Here is a 19,467-nt window from a genome sequence, read left to right on the forward strand (position 1 = left end):
CACACACACACACACACACACACACACACACACACACACACACACACACACACACACACACACAGACACACGAGTGTGTATGAGTGTATGTACAAGGTATTTGGGTTGTGATGTCTATGAGAATTTGGGATGAGATGTGAAGGTCAATCAGTAGGCACACACTTCCATGCAAAACTGTGAAAAACTGAAAAAAGTCATCATTGGAGGTGTCCTCCTTGCAAGTTTTTATGATGCATTGAGTTTTGGGATTTTCACAAAAGCCAGCCAACCAAAAAGCAAACTTAAGTCAGTCAATCATTGAGTCGCATAGTGAGCCAGACCCAAAACATTTCACTACATTTGTGTTTCTAGATGTACCAGGTATTCCAAATACCTGTGCTTTCACTCAGAGTGGATCTTAAACACTTGTAATTTACCAAATGTTTGTGTTTCTACATACAATTTATAGGTTTTGTATTATTTTATCCGGGTCAAGATGATGATGATGTCATACCTTCAAGCCATGGTTAAGGCCTTGTCTCCTGGACAACTCTTCCTCTGGACTAATTGCAGCCTGTCACTCCTCTTCATGTGCTCATCTGACCTTCCTCTGTAGGCATTAGAGCTTCCTTTTCAAAGTTCACCTAAGTATGACAAGCCAGCCTTGGCCAATTTCAAACAAAAAAACCAAAATGAAAACACACACACACACACACACATACACACACACATCCACACACAGATGATAAAATTGAAATATATTTTGGGAAAGCCAAAGCTCAGGTGTAGGTGTATCTTTTCTTTTTTTTCAAACCGAAATCGTACTTAATGTGGCTTTAAGGGCTAAGATGCTTCAACTTCTATCTTTACGTAAATGTAACGAAAGAGACAAATGTGAATTGCATGGGAACAAGTTGCAAACTTTACTTCCCTTCCCTTTTCCTGCTTGTCCTTACCATGACCTTCAGAAAGTTTCATAGGTCATAGTCAGCGACCTCCCCAGGCCTTTTTCCTTCTTCTCTTTGCTGTCTCCTCTGCCCCTTTCTGCCGAAGGTGCTCTGTTTCCTTTTGTTTTGTCCTCCATCACTCTGTCAGCAGGTACTGTCCATCAATACACAACTGTCAGTCACTGGAGTGACAATTGGCAGCTGTCTATAGAGTGTAGAGGTCTGCCAGTCCATTCACAGGCCTCAACTCCTAAAATGCAATCAGCTGCCAATAGATAAACACACACATACACAAGTACATACAAAGCTAAACATGCACAGAAGCACAACACACACACAGACACACATACAGACACACACAGACACACACACACTTTATTCTCTTTGCATCCTCATCACACCTGATCATCGCTGACACGGGAGAATTTGGTCCAGTGGCAACAAGATCAGATCAGATGAGGAAACAAAGAACCACCTTCTGACTGTTCTATCTTTGGCAGCACACACACATACACACACTCATGCACGCTCACACACAGCCCCTGTCATACCGATGAAGGTCCTTGACACTGACTGGAGTCACTGACACATGGCTCCCTCTACTGGAGACCTGTAAGACCTTTGACAATGACATCCAGTCCCTAGTTACATTGTAGCACATTAACATTCATTAATTGATTCAATCATCCATTGTTTCATTTAATCACTCCTCCCTCTCTTTTCCTTTCTATTTCATCACTCCATCAAACTCCTTCTTTCCTTCCTGATGCCTAAACTAGTCTAAGCCTGTTCCCTAGGATCCTCTTTTGTTTCCTCTATTTGAACCCTCTGGCCTTGATTTTCTTTTTCCATTCTTCTCTTATAGTTTTCTTTTTTCATGTCCTGAATGACCTTTATGACGCAGGATCAAAGCATCTATCTGGTTTAGGCGTAATAGTTGAAATGTTGGTGGGCCTTTATTTTGCAGGGCTTATAAGAAATGATTTTTAGATGCCAAGTTTCACTAACCCTAAAAATCTAACCCTATCAAATTAACCTAAAAAATCAAGACGGAGTTGGGCTACGTGTTATTCCATATTGGGTACAATCATTTCAAGGTTTTATCAATTGTTTGATGAATATGTGTATTTAAGTTTTGCTGTTTGGACATGCTGCTAAATCTCTAGCAAATTTGACACAGACGGTATCTGAACTCACCAATAGAACTGGCAGGGCTGGTTAGACACAATTGATGGAGCATATAGAGCTCAGTGCTTTGGTTTGAAGACCGAATGAATTCAAGTTTTTATTGACTGTCTCTTGTGATTGGTTGGTCATGAATATTTATGATTGGATGGTGTACAGCACTTGTGATTATCGAGTCACCTCAGTGGCTGTCTGTACTACCGAAAGGCTTAACCATATTCCCGATGCAGCCATTCTCCTCTGATGTTGCAGTCAGGGTGAGAAGCACCGATGCTAATGTCATACTTTTGTTTCCCTGTCAACAGAACTATAAGCAAGAAACTGGTTTAAAGCTAATGTTAGCTGTTGTCTGATGGTGGCTTTTATTTTTTAAATGAATTTCTATTAATGATTTTCTTATATCGTATAACACTTTAAATGTAAGCGGCCATGTAAGCGATCGACCATTTAATAGCTAAGGGTGGGGCCGCATAATTTTATTAACTGTTTTCTGAGAGTAGTTTATGAGTTATCAAATATGTTGGAGGCAGAGAGATGATACAAATGTGTTAGATAGACAACACTGACTTAACTATTTTGAAAACCTTAGTATTACATTATAAGAGCATGTGGGTTTGTAATTTTTTTAGTGTTGTTTCCTTTTTTATACAACAAATGAAGTGTTAAGAAAGGCTTGAAGTGCTTCGAGTTGTATAGGCAGACTACCAATCACAGGTTATCTAAGCAATTTCATAACACTAAATTTCTCAAGCAAACATTGAAATAAGAACATGTTTGTTGCAACCTCGGACCAAGAATTTAAAGAAGTGGGAGCAGCAGACACAGCTAGAGAAAAGTAGTTCAAAGAAAACAATCAACCGAGCAGACAAACAGAACATACTGACAGGGGTTGTTAGGGGAAATGCCAGCCTGTCTGCTTTCTCTTTCTTACGCACATGGCGTCCATCCGGATGAGAAATGTGATTACAAATGAGAGTGTGAGTGAGAGCGCGGAGTGCCACAGCTGGCATAGCATCTGGCTTGGCATATCGTAGCACGGCCTCGCCCGCTGCCTGTGCGCTCTAATGTGGCTGTCGACAAGCCCATTAAGAAACCATTACTAAATGCTCTGTCTCTGCTCCTCTTCCACGCCTTATAGCACAGGCCCAGGGGAACGCCAGCAACACAGAGTACAATGAGAGAGGAGTGAGGTGATACACTGAACATAAAGAAAGAAGGAAGACAGACACAGATGGAGGGAGGGAGAAATTGTGTAAGTGACAATGGATTTAATGATACTTTTTCTGTACTGTGTGTCTGTGACAGTGCCAGAAACTGAAAGTGATGGAGAGCAGAGACTCTGAACTCACTTTATACTTCACCATGCAAAGACAGTTCTATGAGGAAATTCTGCCTCAGGGCCTCGTACGAAGAAGTGTCATGTGAAGTCTTCACTTCAGGCTAAGTTCAGACTGGTCTACATAATTTAGACTCTAATCTTAAAAAAAGCTGCATAAAATATTTGTATAATGTGTTCAGATTATACATTCTTGGAATAACATTTGAAAACAGAAAAAAATAATTTAATTTAAAAAGAGAATCCAGATTTTTTGACAGATCAAACCATGTGTAATGTTAAAATTGAGTAGATTAATGTAGTTATTAGTCTTACTATTTGTTGTAAATGAAGTTTGTTGGCTGACAAGGACAAATGTGCTGCAATGACCCAATAGATCATCTTTAGGTAGAAAGGGCCTCAAATTCAAAAACACTCAAGTACAAAAGAGCTGCAACATGAGAAAGGTGCTGCTTTTTGGCTGCTACAGCATATTTGCAGATAAAACCCTCTGTAGTCATGGATTAAAATGACATGATCCTGAAAACAGTATAAAAGTAATACATTCAAATGCACAAATTGTGTTATAAACATATATTTCATGAAATACCTAACATATCATCCACTGTTGAGATTATTTAGGTACATACCCAACAATTTACTTAAAAGTTCAGCACCCCACCAAACTCCCTAATAAGCCTACACGTCTCACAAGTGCTTTACCTGTCAGTCAAAAGACTTCCTAATGTTCTGGTTGTGAGCTAAAAATAAGCTTCCCTTGTTGCATTTGATGCATACTTTCTTTCAAGTCATGTTACCATTTTTAAATCATCAATAACCTGGACAAAGGATTTTAGTCAGCGAGTGAGAGGATGTAAGGTTTTGCTTGGCTCGCACATCCCAAAGCTGGAAAATCTCCTGGACATTTAAAAATCAATCAGTCAATATTTTTGGTAAAGAATAACTTTGTGTAGCACTCAGCTCCAGGTGAAAACATAATGAACAGCTAACACTGAACTATAAATGTGATACTGAGTTTGTAAAGTTAACAGCGTCCCATGCTATTGCTCCTTCATTATTCTGTGTACAAAGGAAAGAGACAACTTGAAAAGACTAAAATGCAGAGATTTCCCTGACAAAGTGGGAATGGACTTGGGGTCTTCTGGGCTTATAAATTGGATGGGCAAATTTTAGTATGCAGTCCTTATCTGATTTCAGGACTTAAAAATATAGACTTAGTAGACTTAGTAGAAGTCTAACAGTAGACTTCTACTGTTCAGATTATTCATATACTAATGGTGTTCCTCTTACAAAAACTTTTGGGATACAGAAGGAACATATAGTTACATGCAGCAAACACTCCTCACCATTGAAGTTGCCCCATTGATCACTTTACTAATGGAACATTATGAATCAAATTAAACGTATCAAGTGAATGGGAGAAAATGTTGACATAAACATATCAGGCTTTGAAAAAATTGAAAAATAAGGATTGCAACGAGTACTTTATTTGAACTCCTCTTCATTTTCTCAGGCCAGAAGGAAGTGTGTCACATACATCTGTCTTACTTCAAGTATAGACCTCGTGTGAGATGTTGTTGGTCTTGAATCACTGAAAAGGAGGAGAGAGTAGGTTAAGGAGTCTCAAAGTGAAAGCATATAGATAAATATCAACCATAGAAAACATTAGAGAGAATTTCATGTCATTTGGTTAGTTTGAATCTGAGCATAAAAAAATACTATGTTGCATTCTCAAAGGATCCATTCTGGGACCCCTCCAATTTATATCTACATGCTGCTGCTTGCTCAGATTAGATTACAATACTATATGTTATCATGATTATGCAGATGACACACAACTGTATATCTCAGTGTCATCACATGACTATAGTCCCTTACACTCACTGGAAAAGTGTATTGAAGGAAACAATGAATGGATAATGAAAAAAAGACTGAAATACTTGCATTGCATGCATTAACCAGAACTAAGTGTCACTTCCTGCCTGCTGTGTGTATACATTTGTGTATGTGTGTGTGTGTGTGTGTGTGTGTGTGTGTGTGTGTATGTGTGTGTGTGTGTGTGTGTGTGTCTGTCTGTCTCTATGTGTATGTGTATGCGCGGAGCAGTGAATTGCTCTTTTCATGAGTGACTGTGACAGGTTTCTCATCAGGCCCTGAAGCTCCCAGTTAGAATCTGTGGACAACATAGCCCCCCTACCTCAAACAACACACTCACATGATTGTCTAAAAGACCATTTTCAGTCAAACTAAAGAGTACCAAAAATATGTTTGCTACAACACCTGTGCAAATGTGTTTGTGTGTCTGCACCGGCAGCTGGAACTAAGCGAGGCTTTTAATCACGGTTGTAACAGGTAACATAACCGGCAGCGGCAGCAGGCTAATGATGAATGCCCGTGCAAACCCTGACCTCCTTTTCTGCTGCGATGCACAAAACATTCAAAAACACATTTGTGCAGACACACAGACACACACACACACACACACACACACTGGTACAAGTTTGCATCAACACATACATCTTGACCAAAAAAACACTGCTCAGGCACATAAAAGCTTGTACACAGACACTTGTTCCATTGGTGGATCTAAGCGAGTCTGGTTGCTCTTGGAAGCATAATGCATGTTACTTTATGTCTCTGTTTGCATGTGTTTAGGTATAAAAAGATACATCCTGTTGTTCATTTATTCACTTTTACACATTGTCTAAGTTACCAGAAAGCTATATATGAGAAGTAAAAAAACATGTCTTCGGCTTTGAGCTGGAGGACTACTGACCAAGAAAAACCTGATTAAGAGAGAGAGCTGAGGAGAGAAAGAGATTGGGGGATATTAGAGTTTAAATGAAATGTAAATGAGAGAGAAAGTGTCAGAAAACTACAAATAAAAGAGAAAAATTGAGAGCAGAACATGAGAGAGACAGATGGTTTAAAAAAGGAATAAACGAGAGATTTTTGCAACAGAGGGAGTGAGTAGTTACAAACGAATGTAAAGTTTTGATGAAGGACAAACTAATGTCAAAGACTGGGGCGGTTCGGGCTTCCTGCTCCCCGGCTACCACATGTGATCCCGCCTGTCACTCACACTCCATCGCCATGACAATCATCATAATGCTGACGCCCGGGGGTGGGGACAAGCCTGTCCTTGTAACAAACAGAACCCCTCTGCAGTCTGACACCAGCAACTGCCGAGAAGATCTCACACACAAACACACACACTCACACAGAACCATCACATGGGGAGGCCACACACACATAAAAACTCTCAACACAAAAGTTGAAGCAAATTCCAGTGTAAATTCAGCAACAGTTTTTGGGAACATTGATGTGATTTGATGTGTTATTGCCACTGCATGGAGAGCATGCTGCGTGTTTTGTCACACACATTCATTGAGCAATATGCACCATGTGATTGACAGAGTGACTAGATGTGTATGTGTTTTCAGATATTTATTCATTGTAGGCATGCATACAGTTCATACAAATTTGTGATCGATGTGTAAACATATCATGTGTTTGAGAGAGGAGTCAGAGAGACAGTCTTTTTGTGTGTGTGTGCGTGTGTGTGTGTGTGTGTGTGTGTGTGTGTGTGTGTGTGTGTGTGTGTGTGTATTTGTGTGTGTGTGTGTGTTAGCCATAGGGTAGGGAGCAGGGACTTGTCAAGCTGAGGAAGAGATGGCAAACTGGACGGTGATGCCAGCCCTGTGTGACAGCTCCTTCACACACATATGCACACACTCACACGCACACACATACACACATGCTGTAACCCCCCAAACCTACCCTGGCCCACACTATAGAGCTGTGAAAGCTGGGACGCAGAAGGAAAACGAGACTGGTGGAGCCTCCTTTTACTGGAGGCTCATTAGTGTGTGAGTGTGTTTGTGTGTTGGAGGGAGGTGGCTTGCAGGGGGGGGCGGGTTCAAAGTGTCACATCAATTTCTGATTGTGCTGTTTCTGAAAGAGGCTAACCCCACTGCCACTTACACTTAGCACAACACTGAACAGCATACTTGAAGACAGGACACATACATACACCAAATACACACACATACACTAACACACACTCATTTGCAGACATACACAGAAATGCAGGCACGCATAGTTATACAATTTCTACAGTTGTCAAATTCCAAATCCCTCACAAAGTGTCCGTGTAACTTTGTCATTTGGAAGTTCTGCTGCATTACATTCTTGTTTCAGTTGAAAAATATGTGTCTATGCAGCACCAATCTGACAGTAAATGTGGGGATTTTTACATACAGGTTTATCAGGGCTTGGGACACTTCACACTAAACAATCACTAAACAGGGTTTAAAGCATAGGGAGACTTACTTCTAAATCCCGACTGACTGCACTCATACATTGTTGAGTTTGAAGTCATTTTCTGCAAATTTATCAAAACATTCTCCTGAAATTGTATTTTGGAGGGGTGCTCCACTGTACCTCTTCGCCCAGAGCACAAGCAGCCAACTGAGGGGAGGTTGCTGGTTAAAAACCCCCAGGGGTGACCTGGCCAGGGCCCCAGACCACTTTAACCACTCGTCTCCATTAACAGGCTCCCAGTTATCATTATGCTCCCAGGGGACCAGGCGTGCTCTAACCAACCATTTACCCTCTCTCCTCTATTTCTCTCGTCTCTCCCCCTCTCTGCCATCATGTTACTCAATGAAAAAAGACATCGAGGAGAAAAAATATGAGATTGATTTATTTGCTTCAGTGTTCTTTGGGATGGAGTCCTCTCCCTCTCTTTCTCCCCCTTTTTTCCTCTCCCTCTTTCTCTGCAAACTGAAACCAATTAGCGAGCAGAGCACTTGTAGCGGGGAATGTAGGGCAAGCGAGGAGTAATAAAAAAGTATTGACTTTTCTGTGACTGTACGCGGCGTGAAAGGGGTGCCGCGGCCTTGTCCGACATGAAAGGAGCTCCATTAATTTCACTTATTTCACCCAGGCCCCTGTCAGGAGGCCCTAATGCGTCCCAGGCACACTTCTCACATGCAGGCACTCAGACAGACCAAACGGAGCTCCAGCCTGGTTACCAAATGAGTTTACATTATATATCAGGGCAAGAGAGAGAGGGCAGTGCAAGAGAAAGGAGTAATTTCTAATTCCCTTGTTGAGACACAAAGCTAGGCCGTTCTTTCGTGGCTAATTTTGCCTCAACCTAAACTCCTCTTCCTCGTTCATCTCACTTTCTCTCGTGTTTTGTATCACGTAAAGGTGACAGTTTTACAAAAATGACTTACAAAGTACCAAAACATACAACTTCAGTATATCAGCCTGAGAGTAAGATTAAAAAAAAAAAAAAAAAACAAGAATACAACATATATTTTGGTGTCATGTCAGCTGCCAAGATGTAAAAACATATTTATGGCACTAAAACATCAAATTAAGATAAATTTGTCAGAGCTTTCTAGTCAGATTATGTGCATTTTCCTGAAAACACTTTGCTGTAATTTGTGCCTTTTGTAGTCCAAGTCCTTGTTTGACTACAGCTTTGACCAACTGTTTAGTACATTTCCATATCTCTCAAGCATCAATCTAAAACTTGTTTTGAGTGAAATCGGTTGGCAATAAAAGCCTCCATGAACTTTTCTCATCCAGCTCTTGAGGTTTGTTTACTGTCATTAAGTAGATCTCATGTACCTGGAGTTTTAGCAAAGTTGTGTTTGTGTGTGTGAGCCTGTTTTTTTGTGAGCCCATGCATGCATGTGTACGGCGAAGTGCCCGATGAGTGTCTGTGTGTGTATGGCAAAGTGCGAAGAGTGAGAGGCTATCTGTAGACAGAAACTAATCAGTGTGTGCGAGATAAGAAAGCTGCCTTTATGGTGTATGGTAATCAGCCCCCCCCCCCCTGTCCCCCCCGTCCTGCCACCGCCATGCATAATCACCACGACTTATTCAGATGATTGATGAAATATGCGTCTGTGAAATCCGAGCTGCTTTTGTTATCATCCTGTTTTCCCCTCGCCCCCCTCTCCTTCCTTTTTCTCTCAATCTTTTTTGGTCTTGTTCAATCTCTGTGTCTCTCTAAATATCTTTTCCCCAGCTCTGCAGTGGCCAAAGATGCTTGGAACCATGTACAAACAAGAAATTACACTCACAGCATGGGGCTCCTCTTCAAATATGTGTACACACACACACACACACACACACACACACACACACACACACACACACACACACACACACACACATACACACACACACACACACACACACACACACTTTTCTCTCATAAGGTACTAATATGACGCAGGAGAAATGCATGAAGAGGAATACAAAAAAGAAAAGATAAAGGTGATAGAGACAAGTAAACGAGAAGACACATTCATTGTTGTTCAGTCCTGCAGAGAGAAGAGTTGGCTGGATTAGAGGGGATGCAAGGAGAGGTAGAGAGAGAGAGAGAGAGAGAGAGAGAGAGAGAGAGATGGAATGATAGATGTAATTAGATGGATAGATGCTTGAGAGAACTCTTGTCATTGATAATCACCTTAACCATGGAACAGATGCAGAATGCACAACTAATGCAACATGAAAAAAAAGAGCAGACGCATGTCCATCCTGCCAGAGAGTCTGTCCAAAATGTCAGATTAAAAGAACTCATGTAGGTGTTTGGAACTGAGATCTGGCTGAGGAAAGTTCAGCAAACCCGATAAAACATTTTCAAAAACGCATCATCATCATCAATCAATCACACATACAGTAACTTACTCATTACAGTAACACTAACTTGACTAACAATCCTCTCAACTCATGATAAGATATGTATCTCCATATTGGGCTCACAATACATTCTTATGAGGATTTTTTAAATCCCCTTTTCTTTAATAATATACTTTATAATTTATTTGTAATGTTAAGGTTGTATAGTTACTAATCAAACAATGCATAGTTCTTTTTAAAAAAAAAGGTGATGCTGTAAATGTCTGACAAAAACACCTTTTTGATACTTTGTTTTAAATAAACAGGATTTTCAAACTACTCCTAAATCAAATAAATTGATGTATAGCAAAACATAGGGAAAACCTAAAATATAAAGAGTTGCTGCTTCTGTTTCTGAAGCACAGAAAGCTTTCAAAAATACACTGAATTTTCTTAACAATTTATTTTGTGTCACCTAATGTAGCATTCATTCATGTTTCTGAAAAGTTGTGTCATTATATCTAGCTCGAACGTGTTACTCATCAGCCTAAATCCTTAAACAGCTAATGCACATAGTAATATCTGTGACTTAGGTGGGTTTCAGTGTATGCTATTCATACGTTTCCTCTTGCTTTTACACCCTCGCCTTGTAACAAGATGCAATTTTTTTTTTAAGATTTCGTTTTTGGCTTTTTGTGTCTTCATTGGTAGGCCAGGGCAGTGGACAGAGTCAGAATTCGGGGAGAGACAGTGGGAATTGACAGTCAGGAAAGTAGCCAGAGGACGGAAATGAACCCGGGCTGCCCGCTTCCAGGACTACATCCTCTGTACATGGGATGCGCAAACCGAACACTCGCCTCAACAAGATTGTCCTTTACTGTAAAATCCATGTCTGCCGCCATGTCTGTCTGTAGCTACTGATGTTGAAAAAGAGGAGCCAAAAGTAAGTTGGTTAAAAAAAAGAGTATTACTATTTATTTTTGGTCAAATCGATATAAATTGTCCACATTTTCTTCACATTTTAAATTGTACTACAATGTATCATTATGTCACTACTTGCTGCTCTCTTTCTGATCACCCTCTTTAAGTGGTAGAAGGCTTTGGACAGGACTTGTAGGTTTTGACCGACATATACAATGTAGGAAAAGGACAAGGAGAGACAAAGCTAGGGAAAAGGACTCGAACTGAACTGATTTGGGTTGAGAGTATGCACTGTGGGAAGGTGGGGGCTGAGACTCAGGGTAAGATTAAGACTGAGACTGTGGCTGGTGAATTAAGGCCCCCAGCCTCAGGGTGCTATTACATATCTATAATGAGAAACCAAGACGAGGGGGGCTTGTCTTTGCACCTCGGCACACCTTAGATTAAATATGCACAATTCCCATGCAAAACGGGCCAGGAACAGCCGGGACCAGCGTTGCTGTCTAATCCCCCGTGCTGGAGTTGTTTCAGCCAGGGTTAACAGGCTCATCAGTCAACACAGGCTGCTTAGCACAGGACATCAGGGCCATTTGCAGGTTTAAGTGTTTGTGATTGCTTCCCCTTCCAGATCCCACTAGCCCCAACCCCCCATACATGCTCCTTATGCTGGCTAGTGGGCATATGAGCATGCAATAAGATACACAGGCATGCATATATATCAACCATCTAATAGCATATAAAGAAGTGGCCTTCACATGCACAGACAGACAGACAGAGGGACATACACAGAAAGACAGAATCAGAAATACTTCATAGACAGACAGACAGATAGAAAAGCAACATAACAGATATGTAACTAAAGCATAAAAGGTAATCTTTTTACAAACATTTGTAAATTCAGTTAAGAGTGAAGAGCTTAGCAAGGATTCTGCAGATAGAAACACTACGTAAAATGCAAGAGAATTAAAAAACGACTATACCACAAAACACACATGTAAGTCTATGTATGCTGTCTGCTCTATCCCCTGTGTCCGTCCACACAGCAGCTTCATCACATTCAATTTGCATTTCACTGCCAGAGTTGACTTCTATCATCAACACACAGCTATGAGAGAGCTGTCATGTTCCTCAACTATGTCCATGTGTGTATGTGTACTATTTATTCAGCTATTTGATAGGACACACACATCCACAAAGACACTCACAGATATGTAAAAACACATACACAAAACATACTCCGTGAGGAAAGCTGTGGGGGCGCATAAAAAAGTTGTAGTCAGGTACTGCAAATGAAGAAGTTGAGAAATAGAGAACAAGTGTGTGAATAAACAAGACAGCAAGGGAAAGAGAGAGTGATGGCAGGAGATAGAGATAGAGAGAGAGATGGACAGTGATTATACCACACTACATACTGTATGCTTCACTGGAGCATATCTACACAGGGACAGGCGGTCCATTAAAAGCATAGACATCCTTATCTTGCTTGTCTGGCTGCTTTCTCTTACATCCATGTATAAACGGAGAGGAAACTACCAAAAAAAAACTGAAAGAAATCTAATCTTGACTTTGCATCAGAATTACCATAAAGACAATGCATTTTTATACAGTAGGTGTCTTTTATTTTCCTGGCTTGATGGTTAAAGGTGTCTTTTTTCTGTCTGGCTAAAACTCTTTACAACTACTCATTAGTATTAACTCATCAGAAGTGACTGATTTCATTAGATTTCTTTAAAGGACTTTCTTTATATGTATATCCAAACTTTACTCAATTTATGATTTGAAGTCAGAGATATTTTGTTCAACATGGACACAATATGAATGAGATGCAACATTACGAAGACAATATCTTCTTATTCAATGCAAAATACTTGAAGGAGTGTTACACTTACTTGAATACTTTTCCCAAATACGGCAATCACGTTAATTTTCATATTATTCTTTTTAATTTTCATTATGATATATTTAAACTGTTAAATTTCCAGTTAAATTCAAGTACTTTTATGAAGTACCCTTTAATGGTTTGTGTTTATTTTCATGTATTTGTATTTGCTTTTTTCAGCTCAAGAACCAAAAAAATCTGCCTTGTGAAAAGGCCTTGATTTACAGGCCTGAAGGTGGAATTCAGGCTCAAATGAGACCAATATAAACTACTTTACATGATTAAATGCCAACAGCATTTTTATTTATTAGTTTTAAACAGGAGCTTGACACAAATTCACACAATTATGAGAAAAAATTGGCCTGAAGTGACCCAAATTAATCTGGTCAAGTCACGTCAAACAGCTTTGAACATAAATAATGAAGTGTTATGTCATTCATTCTTTTAAGACACACCAAAAAGTGATTGCTATAATCATATAATTGAGACTGTCCATTTAATTTCGTACTTAGAGCACTGAGCCCTTACTGTTGCTCTGTATGCAGGCCTCGCAGTGCAAAATGCCACCATAATGGAAGCAAAGTGTTGGGTTAATTGATAAAGCTGAGGTCTTGAGTAGGAAGGAGTGTGGCAGGGAGAATGTTTTACGGCTGTGCAAATGAAGGGGCTGCAGAGTTTTACACACGCTGTAAAATGGTTATGGAGAAATTAGCGTTCTTTCTTTCACACCACAGTAACCTGATGCACTAATGCCGCTGAGCTCGAGAGGCAGATGGACATGATAACATGGAAACATATATACAGACAGACACATAAAAGGGGACTTCATGTGTTTGGTGTCTGCCCCACTCATTTCCATTGTCTCTACCTTTTACAGTTTAGCTATTAACTGTTTACGGTATGAATACTTTTACCATTAAAAATATCCTTCATACAACCATTGCATACATCTTGTTGATACATTATGGCTGGGGCTATTAAAGTGAGCCAGCGTGTGTGTGTGTTGATACACTTTTCTTGTCCATGTTGCCTGGAGCTTTGCATCCACAATTCAGTAATGACAATAACAAAGCCACACTATAGAAGAAGTTGGAGACTAGTGTCTCCATGGGGGTAGAAAGACAGGATGAGTGTGTGGTGGTGAGAGGCATAAACAAGGAAGATTCTCAGGCAACATTTAGACAGTTGTGCTACGGTCGTGTATGGGAATGTGTTAATGGTTGTATAGCTGTCTCTCTCTCCGTGTTCAGGAAAACATACATGTCTGAGAACCCATGTGTTCTGTTGTGTATCATTGTGTGTTGGATCTGATCAGACACTAGCTTTTGAAAGTTGTGACGGGTGTCAGTCTAATGCAAGGGGAAGGAAAAGCTTGGAGCGCAGAGAGACACAGACGTGACCACTCACTGTAGTGATCTTGATTAGCACGTAGCCTCCTAATTAGCTTGTCTCTATGGTTACAGGCAGTACCGCCGGTGACAACGCCTATAATATAACCAAACTTAGCATGGACAGAGGGGGCTTTCCCATAACTGCATATGAAATTAGTTGTTGTTGGTGCATTCAGCTGGTTCACAAGCTCCTAACCATTGAGAAATCTGCTCTACAGAAGACATTACCTGCTAGCTGTATTCAATTTTCCAGCTTAGACAAGAACAGACAATTTATGCCTTCTTCATGGTAAATAATCAAAATCTGTGATGAAGATGCCTGATTACCTCACTATAAGCTTTTGAGTATTATTTAAAGGAATAGCTTAACAAAAATCAAAACCACAGTTAATAAGACGCAGTATTTTGAGCATTCATCATCCTTCATAATATCTGTTTTTACTGCTAAAAAAGGTTTATTTCTGGTCGGTATTGTCCATTTTATTAAATACTTTTCTGTAATTCTCGCTTAAAAAATGTCTGATTCTAAGTCTCAGTAAATTACTTTTTAAGACTAGTGGGCTAATGTCAATATTTTAAAAGTAGCTAATGACACATTATCTATGTAATGTGAGGCCTATAGTACAGCCTGGTTTGGAGGAGTTCAGATGATTCATGTTCAAAGATTTAGTAAATGTGAGATAAACCAGCATCAATGTGCTCATATGACTGGGGTATTATGTTATTCAGGACAATATTCATGTAAACACTTCATCGGATTGTTTCTTCCTGGTTGGAGTAGGTTTCTGTTTTTGCTATTGTTGAAATAGTTACAAAAATGGCAGGAGCAATGAAGAACTGTTCTAGCCGATAAAACTTTTTTGCTGGATATTTTAAAAGAACTCAGGATAGGATTGATGGACGTCTTGTTGGTCGAAAGGCTAGAAGCCGGTTAATGAAAAGTTAAACAAAGCTTTAATTCAGGTGCGAGAGAGAGGGAGAATGAAACCCTGGCACATAGCGAGGGGGAGAGGGAAGGAGCAGTATCTGGAGGCGACAGCAATATTTGTTTACAACACAAGCAGAAGGAAGAACTTCTTCTACAATTGCTAGCAGATAACACCAATGGGACAACTCTGTGCATTTCTAAATGGCTTTCCTCTGATTAAATGCTTGATTTATATGTATATGCACATCTTAACTGGATCAGTTTATTGAGGGTCCATGTAGACATTGATGTGGACCATCACACAGCCCCTTGCTGGCCTAAGCTAAGGCCATTGAGTTCATGGAGAGGTGAAGACTGGCATGCATGTGACTATGTGTGTGTGTCCTGACAGGCTGGGTCACATTTGCACTGATAGAGTTTCTTGCTGTGACACAGATGGCTTAGGTAAATAAAAGTCCAGGAGACATTTTCTATTTCTAGGACTTGGTTTTGACGGGACGATGCTTGGTGCATTCTGCCAAGAGCTGTGATGGTCAAGCCAGAGAGTTGGGGTCTGGAACTCAGAAAAAAAAACTGGGATATGTTAATGATGAAGCTCCAGGCTGTGTAGTGGGCTGAAGCAAGGCTTAGGGAGATGATTACAAACAGGGCTAGGTAATGTGGCAGAGGCTGGGTGAGAGGGCTGTGGCTGGGGTTAGGAAATAATTAGGAGCATGGCTGGATAACATAGCTAGATAATGTGGCTGGGGGGAGGCAGACTGGGCACGGTATGAAGATGATGAGTACCAGGGTTGAGCTGTCCACTCCATTGGCCCTCTGAGCTGTGACAAGAAGCTCTGCTGGCTGCTGCTGTAGCTGGGGGTGATGCCAACGATAGGACTAATGCACTAATTACCACAGAATGAGAGAGGAGAGAGAGTAAATAGAAGTGGAGAGAGAAACAGAGAAATAGAGCATCAGGCAGAGAGAGGAGAGAAGAGGAGAGGGGGGAACGTGAGGTCTGATGAGTTCTGAGTGACAGCAGAATGACATGATTGGGCTGAGAGCAAGCACAGTCTCCGTCATCATCTTCTTCAACAACATGCTACACTGCAGCATTGTTATCACAGAGAAAAGGAGGTCAAGTTTAGTCTCAATGCATGCATGAACATTTTGAAGTGTGTTTTAGATGTTCAGGCAAGTGACAAAAAGAAAACTTTCATTTTGCAGCATTATACTTGATCTCAAGTAACTAACTGGTATCAGTGAAATGTAGAAGAAACTTATGGCCCATCCCAGGCATAACCAAGAAGCACATGCACACTACATTCATTCAAACATGCTGCAGCATTGCCACCCGCTCAAGCCAGTGCTTGCATTCAACGGGAAAAAAGTTTCCTGACTATAAAACTTTGTCTGAAGTAGCGCTGATAATTCCAGACTCCAGTGTGGCAGCAGAGCAGGGGTTCAGCCTTCAGAACAAAAACGACCATGAGAAGTCAACTGTCTGAGTCAAAGATGCAAAACCCCATGACTATCACCTCAGCTGAAATCTCCAATGATATGTTTTATAATGCTCAATGACCGGTAAGAACACGGTAGAATTTTTACGACCCTTACCAATTAAAAATGATAGACACTGGGAGAGTCATTCTAATATTCATTTTCCTCTCCGATTCCAATTCTAATAGCTGGATGTTTGTGTTATTTATGTTGCTTAGCACAGAGAATAATCACAGAAAACTTTTATCATCACGTAGCTTGCCCGTGAGTCATAGTTAAAAAAAAGAAAGAACAAAAATCAATTAATCTAAGATTTAAAAAAAATCTATTCTGCTGCTGTAATACAAAGTTATTAATAGCAGTCTAAAAAGAAAAGAGTAAGAAGTGATACCAGATCTTTTATATTAGGAGTAAAGGCACTTTCTGATTATGATATTGGTTTCAGAACAACTCTTAAAAATAAAACACAAACACTGTCTATAAAAAGCATTTGCAACGAGTAACACTGATCTTACTCCCCCAAACCCATTGTCAGCTGCTTGAGACCCCATTCACCCGCCCACACACTCGCCATACTTATTTATCTCCACTTCCTGGGGCCGTGTTAGTTCATTCCCCTGCCGCTTCTCTCTCCTTCTTCCCTTCTGCCACTCTCTCTCTTGTTTCACTCCGCGTTTCCGGGCAATTGGGTCTGGGTGCTGGTGGTGGGGGGTAAGAGGTTGGGGTGGAGCTGCTGGGAACTTTGTGTGTGTGTGTGTGTGTGTGTGTGTGCGTGTGTGTGTGTGTGTGTGTGTGTGTGTGTGCTGGGAAGTGAGCTAATAAAGGACGGTGATCCATGAAAGGCCTTGAGCAAAGACACAGTCAATTACCTAATGCCTGGACTAGACCGCAGGGCCCACCCACACACTTTCTCTCTCTCTAACCGACTTTTACACACACACACACACACACACACACACACACACACACACACACACACACACACACACACACACACACACACACACACACACACACACCAGTGCATACACCTCATTTACGTATACATGGAGAGGGGGCAGTGGAGGGCATAACTGGGAATTGTGTGTAAGTGTGTGGGTGGGTGTGCATATGCGTGTGATGGAGAGCGGCGATTTATTAAATTGCTGTCACTTTTGACAAATTTGTGCAACTCAAGTTTAAAGGGTTAGGCTCTGTTTTTTTTTTTTCTTTTTTTTTTCCGAATTAAATTCTTCCGTTTAGACGAAATCCCAAGGAATCCCAGTATAAACCGATGTCTCCCATTAGTATGCAATATATGTATAAAAATCATACAGTATCCTATTTTTTATTTGACTTTCTTTTGTCTGATTTTGTTCTTTTGTTTTTGTACAAATTTCATAAGTTGCTAAATAAAAAGGGAAAAAAATCTAACTAAAAGCAACTTTTAGGTGGGATGATAATGTCTACAGTTTTGTATAATCATTTCTTGTCAAATCTTTGATGATTAAAATTGATCTGTATCTGATATACTGTATGTGACAACAGTCTGCAATAAATGGGTCAAGTTTAAGTTTACCGCTTCTTCATTATTCAGTATATCACTCCAGCATTCTGTGTACACACAGGACTAAACTAAGTGGTTTACAGTTAATGTGGGTTTTCCATTTTGATGAATTCTGTGTATGAGGAGACCAGGCAGTAAAGGAAGCATTCATCAGTTACGCATCTCTGCACAGCACAATGGCTAGGTAGGTAGGTGATCTTCATTTACATCTTAATTTAGGCACATTATATACACCCAATAACCTAGTGTAAAATAGTACTAGTCATTATAATTAAAATGATAACACTAATGTTTCTGTGTGTAGCTTTAGACATACCTCCTCCTGGAGCCTGTGTGTCATCTACGAAATGTATTTCTTGGCATAGGCTGGCTGAGTAAAGGAACTGCTGCTGAGGTCCTGATGGTAGAGCATACTTCCAGATCTTCTGATATGAAAAATGGAACAAAAAACAACACAACAACGACAACAAAGGTAAGTGTCATAAAAGTTGCAGTTCAGCTCAGTTACGTTTTTCATAAAATATCACACGGTATTTTAAGTATGAATGGCATATAGAAAAAAGGAACTAACACAAAATAGACTGTTAAGCCACCCGGTTAGAAATAGAGCAAATCTCTATTTAGTCATTTGATTGCAGTGAGACAAAGGGGAAAAGGAGGTTGGAGTGGGAAGTAAAACTGGGTGGTCTTTTATACTGTAGTGAGAGAAATTATTGAGCGAGACAGATCAAACAGAGGGTTAATAACAGTACTTCAAACACACTCACTCAACAGAGTAGATTAGCCTCAGAGTGGTAATGAGGTTATAGTCAAGTGTTTTAGCCAAGACACACGCGCACAATGATTCCTAATTAAAACTTAAACAAGCCTTGAGATAAAGCAGGGATTGACTGTTTATAATAAACCAAGTATGAAGCAGTAGTAAAATGATCATCAATCATACATTTATAATAAGGATGTGTCCATCTGCTACTTAATGTCATATGAATTTGTTAATTGCATACTATGTGCTAGGAATCTGCATGGTTGTTGACGTCAATATAAAAGCAAGCTTTCACTACTCGTGCACCTGCACAACACAATAGTTCAACTCAGTTAGCGCTACAAGCTCTGTGTCAGCTGTGACCAGGAAAAGTGAAGTCTGGAAGAACTTTGACACAAAAAGGCCACAATAACTTGCAGTGCAAGATATGTGGAATTAAACTCGCACATCATAGAAATCCTAGTTCGA

General features: G+C 40.3%; 1 protein-coding gene across 2 annotated transcripts in view; it reads right to left on the reverse strand.

Moving 5' to 3' along the window:
* Positions 1 to 4,912: 4,912 nt before the first annotated feature.
* Positions 4,913 to 19,467, reverse strand: part of spata17 (spermatogenesis associated 17) — a 38,888-nt gene continuing 24,333 nt past the window's right edge. For both annotated transcript variants that reach the window (XM_061046383.1, XM_061046376.1), the window contains 2 exons: positions 18,553 to 18,661; positions 4,913 to 5,038 (listed from right to left, as the gene is read on the reverse strand). In XM_061046383.1, the coding sequence (XP_060902366.1) occupies positions 4,992 to 5,038; positions 18,553 to 18,661 (156 nt within the window). In that variant the 3' untranslated portion in view covers positions 4,913 to 4,991. The remainder of the gene's footprint in view (positions 5,039 to 18,552; positions 18,662 to 19,467) is intronic.

The sequence above is a fragment of the Labrus mixtus genome, chromosome 1 (genome assembly GCF_963584025.1).
Source record: "Labrus mixtus chromosome 1, fLabMix1.1, whole genome shotgun sequence".
Lineage (NCBI taxonomy): Eukaryota > Metazoa > Chordata > Actinopteri > Labriformes > Labridae > Labrus > Labrus mixtus.